The 13,324-nt window shown below is 41.9% G+C and overlaps 1 protein-coding gene and 1 long non-coding RNA gene across 6 annotated transcripts in view; one reads left to right on the top strand and one right to left on the bottom strand.

Annotated features, from left to right (window-relative positions):
• The window catches only part of LOC139355429 (uncharacterized), a 35,904-nt gene that overhangs the window by 18,905 nt on the left and 3,675 nt on the right, over window positions 1-13,324 (top strand). The window lies entirely within an intron of this gene.
• LOC105490349 (Dmx like 2) overlaps window positions 8,132-13,324 on the bottom strand; it is a 173,030-nt gene continuing 167,837 nt past the window's right edge. For 4 of the 5 annotated variants that reach the window (XM_011755853.2, XM_011755871.3, XM_011755861.2 and 1 more), the window contains 3 exons: window positions 11,868-11,920; window positions 10,445-10,662; window positions 8,132-9,540 (listed from right to left, as the gene is read on the bottom strand). In XM_011755853.2, coding sequence (XP_011754155.2) covers window positions 9,331-9,540; window positions 10,445-10,662; window positions 11,868-11,920 — 481 coding nt within the window. In that variant the 3' untranslated portion in view covers window positions 8,132-9,330. Of the gene's footprint in view, window positions 9,541-10,444; window positions 10,663-11,867; window positions 11,921-13,324 lie in introns of those variants that run through there. The other variant, XM_071066852.1, reaches the window with a different exon arrangement.

The following is a 13,324-nucleotide window of genomic DNA, read 5'->3' as shown; positions in this document are numbered from 1 at the left end:
TAAACTTTCTACCCCTAATTCATTCTGTACCTCCTCTTTAAGGCCAATGAGTCTTAGATCTACCCTTTTGAGGCTGTTTTCTAGATCCTATAGTTGTGCTTTATTGTTTTCTGTTCTTTTTCCTTTTGTCTCCTTTGACTGTGTATTTTCAAATAGCCTGTCTTCAAGCTCATTAATTCTTTCTTCTGCTTGATCAGTTCTGCTATTAAAGGACTTGGAATTCCTCAGTATGCCAATTGCAAGTTTCAGCTCCAGAATTTCTGCTTAATTCTTTTTAATTATTTCAATCTCTTAGGTACATTTATCTCATAGAATTCTGGATTCCTTCTGTGTTATCTTGAATTTATTTAAGTTTCCTCAACACAGTTATTTTGAATTTTCTGTCTGAAAGGTCACATGTCTCTGTTTCTTTAGGATTAGTCTCTGGTGGTTTATTTAGTTTATTTGGCGAGGTCATGTTTTCCTGGATAATATTGATGCTAGTAAATGTTCTTTAGTGTCTGGGCATTGAAGGGTTAGGGACTTATTGTAATCTTCACTGTCTGGGGTTATTTGTAGCTGTCCTTATTGGGAAGACTTTCCAGATATTTGAAAGGACTTTGGTATATTGACCTAAGCTGTACCTGCCTGAGGGGGTAACCCAAGCCTAGAAACACTGTCATTCTTGAAGATTTGTAGAGGTACCGCCTTGATGGTCTTGGACAAGATCCAGAATTCTCTGGTTTTCTGGGCAGAGACTCTTGTTCTCTTCCCTTAACTTTCTCCCAAACATACAGAGTCTCCATTTCTCTTCTGAGCCAGCTAAAGCTGAGGGTGGTGTGACACAAGCACCTCTGTGGCCACTACCAGTATGACTGTACTGCGTCAGACCTGAAGCCAGCACAGCACTGGGTGTCCTCCAAGGCCAGCTGCAACCACTCCCTGACTACTGCCTATGTTCACTCAAGGCCCTTGGGCTCTATAATCACCAGGTGCCAAAGCCAGTCAGACCTTTGTCCTTCCCTTCTGGGCAGGGACATTGCCCAAGCCCCAGGTGGGTCCAGAAGTGCCATCTGGGAATCGGAGACTAGAGTTAAAAACCCTTAGAAGTCTACTTGGTGTTCTATTGTATTGCAGCTGAGCTGGCACTCAAACTACATGATGCAGTCCTTCTCACTTTTCCTTCCCCTTTCCAAAGGGAGAGCAGCCTCACCCCACAGCCACTGCCACCCCAAGCCACAAGGAGTACTACCAGATTACTGCTGATGTTCCCTTAAGGCACAAGGTTTCTTAAATCAGCTTGTCGTGAATGCTGTCTGGCCTAAGACTCACCCTTCAGGACAGTGGGCTCCCCTCTGGCCCATGGCAGGTCCTGAAATGCCATCTAAGAGTCGTGTCTTGGAATTGAGGGACCCCAAGAGCCCTCTTGGTGCTCTCCCCTCCTGTGGCAGTGTTGGTACCAAAGGCGCAAGACACTTTTCCCTCTGCTTTTCTGTTGCCACTACAGCTGGGAAAGTGCTGAGTCTCATCTGAAGCCAGCAGATCTCAGAGGCTTACCTAAGGCCCTCAGTATAATAGTTGGGTATCACTCCTAGTTATTCAGGGCCCAAGGGCTCTCCAGTTAATCCTGCCCGGACTAGATTCTTTCTGTCAAGGCAATGGGTTCCATTTTGGCCTAGTGTGTGTCTAGAAATGTCATCTGAGAGCTAGGGCCTGGAATAGGGGCCTCATGACTCTGAATGGTATCCTATTGTGCTGTTGCTGGGCTGGTATTTTAGATGTAATAAGATACAGTCCTCCCCACTCTTCCCTCTCCTCTCCTCAAGTGGAAGGAAGAGGTCTCTCTTGGGACCATGAGCTATGTAGCTTGGGGTTAGGGAAGAGGTGATGCCAGCACTCCCTTAAGTGCTCCAGCTGGTGTCTCGTATGTCCCCTCCAAGTCCACTGTCTTGGTGTAATTCAGCACTAGGACTTGCCTAAGAGTTGCAGTCCTTATAGCCTAGACTGTCTTTCAAGTTTACCTGGAGACCCAGAGCACTGTTGACCTCAGTGACAAGGTTTACAGGCACTCAAGTTCAGACTGCTGGGATCAGTGATTCCCCTCTGGCTACGGTTGGTTTAAATGTTCCTTCCATGGACAGGCATCAGCTGAGTGTGGTCTGGTTTCCCTTTCTGCTCTAACAGGACAGCACTGAGTTCATTGCCTCACAATTGATGTGTTCTCTTTCCCGCAGCGCCCAGCGATGCCTGGCTTATTTCACTTAGCATAGTGTTCTCCAAACCCATCCACGTTATCACAAATGATAGTATTTCCTTCCGTATAAAGATTGAATAATATTTCATTCGTATATATACCTCATCTTCTTTATTCATTCGTTGATGGACCCTTAGGTTGATTTCTTAAGATGACTATAGTGAACAGTGCTACAATAAAGATAACTGTGCAAACATCTCTTCAACAAACTGACTTTTGAGTAAATATCCAAAAGTGTAGTTGCTGGATCGTAAGTCTTCATTTCTTTAGGGTCAGTTGCTAGTGCTTTATCTTGTTCTTTTGGTGGTGTCATGTGTCCCTGATTGTTCTTGACTCATGTGGCCATGCATTCATGTCAGAAAGGGACTGATTTGAGTCTTTGCCGACCTGCTTTGGTTGGGCAAGTACTTCACCAGTCAATCTATCCAGAGATTCTGGCCAGGCTATCTATTATGGCCCATGGGCAGGCTTGCTTCTTGTGTTCTTGGGCAGGCGGGCCTGGTGCCTAGGTCTATGAGGATAGATTCACTGGAGTAGACCTGTTGATGAGGTCTATGGGAACTGATCTAGTGCTGGGGTACATACAGGCTTTGACTGTGAATCTGCAGGGTCTAGCCAGGCAATGGGATGATCCTGGCATACAAGTCCACTGGGAGAGACCTTGACTCTGAGTCTGTAGGGCCAGGTCTGGGTCCTGAGTCTGCAGGGGCTAGCCTGGTACTGGGTCTACTAGGACAGGTCTGAACCTTGGGTCTGCTGGAGCATGGGTTTGTAAGAACTGGCCTGGCACTGGATAGGCTGAGAGCCTGTGTCCACACATACCAGCTTGGGACTGGGGTTTGTGGGTGCTGACCTAGTGCTAGGGCAGGCATAGAGCCTGGGACCATGGGGGCCAGCCTGTTGCTGGGAAAACCTGGAGGCTGGGTCTATGGATGCCAGCCTGGAGTCTGGGACTGCAAAGGCCAACCTGGAGCTAACACAGACTGGTTCCTGAGGCAGCAAGTGTCAATCTGGTGCCTGAGGCCAGGTGTCTCTACCTGGTGCTGGGGTGGGCCTGAAACCTGGGGTTATGTGGGCCAGCCTGCACTGAGCTGCTCTGGAGCTCGGGCTGCCAGGGCCATCCTGGTACTGGGGTCAATGGCTGCCAATCTAGTGCTGGAGCAGGCCTACAGGATGGGTCTGCATGTACTAGCCTGAAGTCTGGGGTTGTGTAGGCCCAGCCTGGCACTGGGGCAGACTGGGTCCCTGGTCTGCAAGGGCTGGCTGGAGGCTGGGTCCTGTGAATTCTGGCTTGAGGCTGGGGAGGACCTGGAAACCAGGTCTATGAAGGCTGGTCTGGAGTCTGGGGTTGCAGGGCCAGCCTGGAGCCTGAGGCTGCTGGTGCCAGCCGGGTGTTGTGGGCAGTCTGGAGCCTCAGGTCACTGGGGCCATCCTGGCAGTGGGACAGGCCTGGAGCCTGAGAATAGTCTGGAGCCTGAGGCTGCAAGTGCTAAACTGGTGCTAGGGCAGGCCTGGAGCTAGGGTCCATGGGTGTCCCATTGATGACTAGGGCTGCAGGGACTGGCCCAACACTGGAGGGAGCCTGAAGCCCAGGGCTATAGAGGCCAGCCCAGCACTGGGAACGGTCTGGAGCATGGAGCCACTGGGGACAACCCAGCCCTGGGGTAGGTCTGAGAGAATAAGTCTACTGGCACCAAGGTAGGCCTGCAGGCAGCTCCATAGGGTCTTGTCTGGAGCCTAGATCCAGTAGGGTCTGCCTGTCACTGGATGGATCTGAGGACTGAGTCCTCGGGGCCATCCTGGAGCCTGACTGCGGTGTTTGGCCTGGCATTGGAACCGTTCCAGAGCCTGGGGCTGCTGAGGCGAGCCTAGAAATCGGGCCCAGAAACGAAGTCCAGTGAGGGGCCTGGGGCTGCAGGAACCTGCCTGCTACTTAGATGGGCTTAGAGGCTCAGTCTGCGGGTAGTGGCCTGAAATCTGGGCAACAGGGGTCTAGCACTGGGTTTTACTGGAGCAGGCATGGTGTTGGGGTCCGAGGTACCATTCTGGTGCTCACCTCCCTCTCTATCCTGCATGCGGAAGGTATCTTTCTCCATGTCATTCTACCCAGGGTTGGAGGGAGGGTGGCATGGGTCCTTTTTGTAAAACTCTTTCCTATCCTCTTCACAGCGTCTTTTCTCATTTCTGTGTAACATTCAGGTGCTGTAATCTCTCATTTGGTTTCCTTAGCTCTTGTGAGTGTATTTTCATGCATGGATAGTTCTTTAAATTGGTGTTTCTGTGAGGGGTGAGCATTGGAAAGTCCCATTCTGCTATCTTGCTGATGTCGTTCCCCAAACTAATTTTACTGTAGATTTTTATCTAACTTTAAGTGATATATCACTTCACATATAGTGTAAGAAGCTTACAACAGTATACTTCTAGTTCTCCCCTCCTGGCCTTTGTGCTGATGTCGTATGTTTTACCTGTACATATACACACAATACATTATTACTTACGCTTTTTAAAATTTTTTTGAGACAGTTGCGCTCTGTCACTCAGGCTAGAGTGCAGTAGTGCAATCTCGGCTCACTGCAATCTCTACCTCCCAGGTTCAAGCGATTCTTCTGCCTCAGGCTCCTGAGTAGCTGGGATTACAGATGCCCACCACCATGCCTGGCTAATTTTTGTATTTTTAGTAGAGACAAGGTTTCACCACGTTGGCCAGGCTGGTCTTGAACTCCTGACCTCAGATGATCCGCCCCCACCCCAATTGGCCTCCCAAATTGCTGGGATTACAGGCGCGAGCCACCATGACTGGCCTTACTTATTATGCTTTAAACAATTGTCTAGGAGAGATTTAAACAATGAGGAAACGTCTTTATATAATTTACTTATGTAGTTATAATTGCTGGTACTCTTTATTCCTTTGAATAGATCTGTATTTCCATCTGGTATCATTTTGCCTTCTGATTGAGAAACTTTCTTTATATTCCTTTGATATTTCTTATAGTGCAGATTTGCTGGCGATGAATTATTTTACCCTTTTCATGTCTTATAAACTTCATTTTTGAAAGGTATTTTCACTGGGCAAAGAATTCTAGATTGACAGCTTTTTTGCTTCGAGTACTTTAAAGATGTTGCTCCACTCTTCTGGTTTGCATTGTTCCTGAAATAAATCTGCTGTCATCCTTACCTTTGTTCTTATGTATGCAATGTGTCTATTTTCTCTTTGTGATCCTAACATTTTTCCCTTATCACTGATTTTAAGCAATTTGATTGTGATGAGTGTTGCTGTATTTTCCTTGTTTCCTGTGCTTGAGTTTCATTAAACCTCTTGGATCTGTGGTTGAATCAAAACTGGAAAATATTTGGCCATTATTTTATTTTTTCTTTACCTTCCTCCCTCAGGGACTCCAATTACACATACATTAGGATGCTCAAAGTTGTCCCAGAGCTCACTGGCGTTACTTGGTTCCAGTGTTTTTTAAAAGTGTTTCCTTTTGGATAGTTTCTATTGTGCCTTCATATTCACTAATTTTTCTCTCTGCAATGTCTAATCTGCTGTGAATCCGGTGTATTTTTTTTATCTCAAACATTATAGTTTTCATTTCTGTAAGTTTGATTTGAATCTGTGTGTCTTCCCTGTCTCTTCTTAACATTGAATTGTTTCTCTAGCTTCTTGGACACATGAAATAGTTATAATGCTATTAATTTTATCATCTGTGTTATTTCTAGATCTGTTTTGATGTATGTTTTCCCTCATTATGGTTTGTATTTACCTAGTTTTCATGCATTTTTTTTTAATGTCAAATATTGTGAATTTTACCTTGTTGAGTGTTGGACATTTTTGTATTCCTACAAATATTCTGGAGCTATGTCCTCAGATAAAATTTAGCTATTTGGAAAACAATTTGGTCATTTCCTTTTTAGCGTTTTTAGGCAGGACCATGATAGTGTTTATCCTAGGACTAATTTTGTCTTGCTACTGCAGCAAAATCCTTGAGAGTACTACCTAATGCCCCATGAATTATGAGGTTTTCCAGCTGGTTCGTGAGAATATGAATGACAGTAGTCCCCCCACCTTATCTACAAGGGTAGATGTTCCAAGACTCCAGTGGATGGATGCTTAAAACTGCAGATGGTAACGAACCCTATATATGTGTTTTCCTTTCTATATATACGTATGATACAGTTTAGGCCAGGCATGGTGGCTCATACCTGTAATCCCAGCACTTTGAGAGGCTGAGGGAGGCAGATTACTTGAGGTCAGGAGTTCAAGACCAGCCTGGCCAACATGGTGAAACCCCATCTCTTCTAAAAATACAAAAATTAGCCAGGCATGGTGGCACATGCCTGTGCTTCCAGCTACTTGGGAGGCAGAGGCATGAGAATCATCTGAACCAAGGAGGCAGAGGTTGCAGTGAGCTGAGATCAAACCACTGCACCCCAGCCTGGGTGACTTGAGTGACTCTGTCTCAAAAAGTGTAATTTATGAATCAGGCACAGTAAAAGATCAACAATAATACAATTAATATACAGTAATAAAAGCTATGTGAATATGGTCTCTCCCTCTCTCAATTTCTTATTGTACTGTACTCACCGATTTTCAGACCATGGCTAACCACAGGTAACTGAAACCACGGAAAGCAAAGCCACAGATAAGGCGGGCCTGCTGAATTCCTAGCTTTGTGTGACTAGATTGTTACCTCTAATCCCTTTCAATGGCTATTGTCCTGGGTGCCAGTAGTTTGCTCATACACATACACTGATCCCCTTTTCAGCTCAAATATTGAGGAGGATCTTGATGTGGTTTGACTGTGTCTGCACCCAATTTCATCTTGAATTGTAGCTCCCATAATCCCCAAGTGTTGTGTGAGGGACTCAGTGGGAGGTAACTGAATCACGAGGGCAGATTCTTCCCATGCTGTTCTCGTGATAGTAAGTCTCACGAGATCTGATGATTTTTATAAAGTGCAGTTTCCCTGAACATGCTTTCTTACCTGCCACCATGTAAGATGTGCCTTTGGTCCTCCTTTTCCTTCTGCCATGATTGTGAGGTCTCCTCAACCATGTGGAACTATGAGTCCATTAAATCTCTTTCCTTTATAAATTACCTAGTCTCAAGTATGTCCTTATAGCAGTGTGAGAACAGACTAACACAGACCTTCTGTGCACCTCTCCCTATGCAGCTCTGTTGCCTTTGGCCTGCAAACTCTAGCCACATTCTATTCCCCAGACTTGCAGTTCTATCTTGGCAACTTGGAGAGACCATTAAGCTCTGCCTGGGTTCTCTTCCTGCCTGTGGCCTAGAAATTTTCTCAAGGTGGTAAGTTGGGACAATTAAAATGCTCACCTCTCAGGGATCAGTCACTCCCTACCTGATGCTTAATGCCTTGAGAACCATTGTTTATATATTTTGTGTTCTTTTTTTCTTTTAGTTGTTTCAAGCTAGAAGGTGAATCTGGAGTCTCTTACTGCTTTTATCTGACAGAGAAAGTTCTCTTCCCTTTTTTCTGAAAGCTCCTTTGAGCCAGTTTTCCTTTAGGCATTGAGATGTCTCTCACAAGCTCATTTTCCTGACTGTTCTTGTCAATGGGCATATTCTGACCTCCCTTACTTAGGAGCAAGCAAAGAGCCAAGACTCCAAATCTGTCTGGAGAAGGTATAGTGAGGTTAGCTCTTGCCCAACTAAATCTCAACATTGTGTGCTTTCTCTGTCTGGCTCTCCACTGTATCCCATTTCCTAGAATGGCTTTGGTATATAAGGTATTCAGTAAATACTTACGAATGAATAAACTGCCTAATGGCTTGCAAAGTCTCTAACAGTTAAAACATTTTATCCAATTAAAAATCTCAACTGTCAAAAACAGTATCAAAGAATGCCAGAGCAGTCTATTTAAACAGATCAAACTAAAATAAAACTCTAACAAATAACATTTATTTTTCTTTTACATACATATTTCACAACCTGAACATCACATCATCTTCAGAGAAAGTTACTTTTATGCCATTGTATTTACTATTTACCACACAGGCATTAAACATTCTCATTAACATAAGACAATTTGCTGGTAAACATTTAAACACACAGACATTAGTTTCAGTATATCAACATATTTTTGGTCATAACCAAGGAAATACATCAAAGTAATGACAACATTGGCTAATATTTTACAAGCAAATATTTAACTCTGCATAGTTTATACAATAGGCTGTGGCAATAAATAATATCACCAATCTCATCAACTATTAACTGGCCACAAGAAGCCTAACATTCATTTTAATTATGGTATGAAATGCTCTATTGGTGTAGTTTCAACATATCCTTAAATGTTGTGGGTGTTTAACTTTGAATACACGAAAAGAAAACGTACTAAACTGGACTAAGAAGGTGTGTTTGGTTAACTACAAATGTCATGTTCACATAGTACATTCCTAACATGAAGGCAAATATTTAAATAGAAAAACTAGCAGTCCAAAAAATGTAAATGTGCAAATTGTGAGGAAAACATTGCATTTAAATTTGCACTCATTTGCAAGTTACAGTACTAGCTCAGTATAAACACTAACAGGAAAAATATTCAGCAGGAAAGAATGGAAATAATCTCTCCCAGCAGAGAACTGGTCACCACGCACTGCTCCACAGCTAAGAAAGTTTTCCTGGTGGTCTAGCGCTCCTAACACCTTATGATTATCCTTCATTCAAAAGAGGAGGAGACTGCAGGCATGCTTCAGTCAGTGGTAAGAACAGGAAGAAAAACCCGAATCAGCAACATTTTCTTCCTTAATTTGGTATAAATGTCCTTTTCATTATTTCAAGTTACTAATTTGCTAATCTCAAATGTTTTCTGAATCAGGTTTGCTAAATGCTGTAAAGAATAGCTATCCTTCATACAATACTAGGTTTTATTTTTTTTAGTATGTCAGCATAATAAGGTACATGCACATTCATTCCACCAACCTGTATAGATAATACTCAGCTTGGGTCATATTCGAATTCTACACAGAGATTCTGTTTTCAATGTTAACTGCTTAGAAAGCAGAATTGCCTAGTGATTACTGTACTGTGCCTTTTAATTGAAATGGATATAAAAATAAAACCCCAATCTTTAAATCTATAGAATGTCAAGAATTCTGTTAGGGATGTTAAAAGCATTGGGCAAAACCCTGGTTTTCAGCGTGCCATCTGCACCACAGGAGAAGATCCGATTGCCCTGGATGATGTCAATCTGCATGACTCCGGCCCCAATGTTTCGAAATATGGACTGCTTAGCATGTTCACTTTTAAATGAATGAATTAGGCCATGGCCTGTCAATCTCCAAACCTGGTGCAAAACAAAGAGTTAAAAATACATTACGAAAAGACCAAAAGCAAAAACATGGCCCTTCTGCTCCCTTGGTCCAAGTGATCTCACTAAAGCCCAACCTTCCCACCCATTGCCTCTTTCCTAAGAGCTTATCTCAGTGGGAAATAATATCACTCCCACGATGCATTTACTGTCCTCCTTTCACATTTTTCTTCACATCCTCTCATAGTTTCATGTTAACCATATGTAGCCCGTCTCTAATTCAATTAACTATTTGAGTTAATTCGGTTAAATGTGTTCCTCATGCTGAGCTAGGCCCTAAGACTATGTAAAAGTAGTGTGGTACAGACAGTCCCCTACTTACGATGGTGTGACTTAAGACTTTGACTTTATGACAGTGTGAAAGCAATACGCATTCAGTATGCTCCTTGGCTTATCCTGATGTTAGTCTCAATAAACTCACAGTAAATTGAAAATATTAAGTTGAAAGTATGTTTTTCAACCTAACGATATTTTTAACTTAGAATGGGTTTGTCGGGACGTACTCCCACTGTAAGTCAAGGAGCATCTGCGCTAGCTCACTTAATGGAAATGCCACCTCCGCCACACACAAGAGTACTGAAGGAGAGAGGAGAAGCTTCTAAGAAGCCAAATTAATGTCATCAAAAATTTTCATGTATTAAACTCATACACTTTACTCAAAATAGAATGCTTTAAAGCTTTCTAATGACCTAAGTCCAAAGAGTTTGATAATCTCATTGACCAGAACAGTTTAGAAAGAACCATACAGAAGCATAGGGAGGCGGTAGAGTGTTGAGACATTTGGTATCTCCACGAAGCTTTATTTCAAAGAATGTGGAGTTTTTGTTTTTTCTCTTTCCAATCAGTCTTTAGCACATTCCAACCTCTTGTACTGACTCACCTTTATGTTACCTTCTGCTGAACCTGTGGTAAAATATTCCTCATAGGGATCCAGGGCCAGAGCCTTAATAGCTGAGTCATGGGCCTGGAATGTGTGAATGAGCTGCCTTTGCCTGATGTCAAAAATGCAGACATGTCCTTTCCTACCCCCCGAGATCAGGAGTTGCTGTTTGGGTGCATATTGAAGTACTGTGGCACCATGATCATGGCATGTGAAACCTGAAGAAGAAAAACGTCAGAGACTTTCTCAAAACAATTTATCTTGGTAACTATGATGTCTAAATCCACATTTAAAATACAGAAATTACTGATGCATTTTTCATTCTAAGGAACAATTTATTGTTTTGTAAGTCACTGAATTTCTGTAATCATATGATTAAAGAAAAACGTTAAGCAATATCAGAACAAATCTTTTATCCATAATCTCAATGTGAAATGAACACAGAGAGAAAAAGAAAGTTTAAACCTTAAGCCCTAAGTGATACTGCCTCATAAAAAGTATACAGAACAGCAGAGACCAAGCTTCTCAGAGTTGGTGAGTATTAACCCAACCAAGTGCTGTACCGTACATGTTCTCTCATCACAACACCACGATGAGGAAATGTGTGAATGTTTTCAGTTACAAGTTAAGAAATTATCCTTCCCAGGAGTATTTGCATTTTAATATGATTAAGGATTCAAATTAACATGTAGAAAATCTGTAAGCAATGTTAACCACTGTTCACAGAATTCTGCAATAAAATTGAGAAGTAACGACATCTTTCAAAATGCATATCAGTGTATTAAAAGACTGAGAATCTTTCTGTAAAACAATTTACTTCATTTAACTAAACTTACTTGAGCATGGAGCACTTTTTGGGTGGTACTATGTGGAAGACAGAGTTAGGACACTAATTTGGCAAGTACTGTCTTAAAGGAATATTTAAATGGCACTATTTACATTTCTAGTCATTATCATAAGGTTAACCTTTGTTTTATTTTATGGTTAGGGCCAGGTGTGATGGCTCATGCCCCTAATCCCAGTACTTAGGGAGGCAGAGGTGGGAGGATAGCTTGAGCCTAGGAGCTTGAGACCTGTCAGAGCAATACAGTGAGACCTTGCTCTCCACAAAAAGGAAAAAAAAGACAAAATGTATTTTATGATTAGGTTCAATTCTTTAAAATATGCTCTTTTCTATTAAGCTCAATGAATACTTTGCAACTAATCTCTTAAATAGCCTTGTTAGTAGTACCACTATCCATACCATATTTTCTGAATAGAATACAATATAAAGACTATTTTGGATTTCTGAGACCATATATTTCTCCATTTTCAACCTGACAATAAACACTCACTGGATTCACTAATTAAAACAAGAAAGCATTCCTTCATGGTGTATTATTCCTTCATGGTATATTTTTAAAAATCATAGACCTTAACTCACCATGAATGAGGCTGTTTCCGGGTGATATTAATGTGTCCCAGAGGCAAACATTTCTTTTAAAGAAACACAATAACAAAAATATATCATAAACAATTGTTCTAAGTCATCACCAGGGACAACCTGTCTTTCAATCAAATATTTTGCTTATTCATTCTTATCTTTTTTGTTCACTCACACCTATAGAGACTAGTGATTCCCAACTAGGATGGGGGTAGGGACAAACTCCACAGTTCCATCTTATATGGTCCTGCCTGTCTCTGCATCCTCTACCCCATCTCCTTTCCATTATCACTCCAGGAAACTGATATGACTTCCTGAGTATAAGGAATGCTTTTATATCCCCAGGTGGTAGCCACTCTAGGGAAACGAGATGTTTTTCCTGGGCACGTGTTGCTAATGAAAACTATGTGAGGTCAAAATAAATGTTGAGAATGATGGGGACAGTGTCAAATGCCTGTTAGTCCCTGAATCCTCTCTCACCTTATACAAAAATCAACACAAGATGGATCAAACTTAAATCTAACACCTGAAACCATAAAAATTCTAGAAGATAACATCGAAAACACTAGACATTGACTTAAGACAAAGAATTCATGACCAAGAACCCAAAGGCAAATGCAACAAAAATAAATAGGACCTAATTAAAATAAAAAGCTTCTGCACAGCAACAGTAAACAGGCAACCCACAGAGTGGGAGAAAATACAATGCATATATCTGACAAGGGACTAATATCTAGAATCTACAAGGAACTTAACAAAATCCCATCAAAAGTGAGCAAAGGACATGAATAGACAATTCTCAAAATACAAATGGGCAACAAACATGAAAAAAGGCTTAAAACCACTAATTACCAGGAAAATGCAAATTAAAACTCCAATACGATACTACCTTATTCCTGCAAGAATGGCCATAATTAAAAAACCAAAAAATAGATATTGGCATGGAGGTGGTGAAAAGGGGACACTTCACTGCTGTGGGAATGTAAACTAGTACAACCACTATGAAAAACAGTATATGGAGATTCCTTAAAGAATTATAAGTGGAACTACCATTCAATCCAGCAATCCTACTACTGGGTATCTACCCAGAAGAAAAGAAGTCATTATATGAAAAAGACACTTGCACACTCCTGTTTATAGCAGCACAATTCACAACTGCAAAACTACGGAACCAACCTAAATGTCCATCAACCAACAAGTGGAAAAAGAAAATGTGGTACATATATACCATGGAATACTTCATAAAAAGGAATGAAATAATCACATATGCAGCAACCTGGATGGAGTTAGAGACCATTATTCTAAGTGAAATAACTCAGGAATGGAAAATCATGTGTCATATGTTCTCACTTATAAGTGGGAGATAAGCTATGAAGATGCAAAGGATCAGAATGATATATAATGGACTCTGGGGACTTGGGAGGGGTGAGAGGAGGGTGAGGGATAAAAGACTACAC

The sequence above is a fragment of the Macaca nemestrina genome, chromosome 7 (genome assembly GCF_043159975.1).
Source record: "Macaca nemestrina isolate mMacNem1 chromosome 7, mMacNem.hap1, whole genome shotgun sequence".
In the NCBI taxonomy this organism is placed as follows: domain Eukaryota; kingdom Metazoa; phylum Chordata; class Mammalia; order Primates; family Cercopithecidae; genus Macaca; species Macaca nemestrina.
Note: the sequence above shows the minus strand (reverse complement) of the source record. Positions and strands in the feature narration are given on the sequence as shown.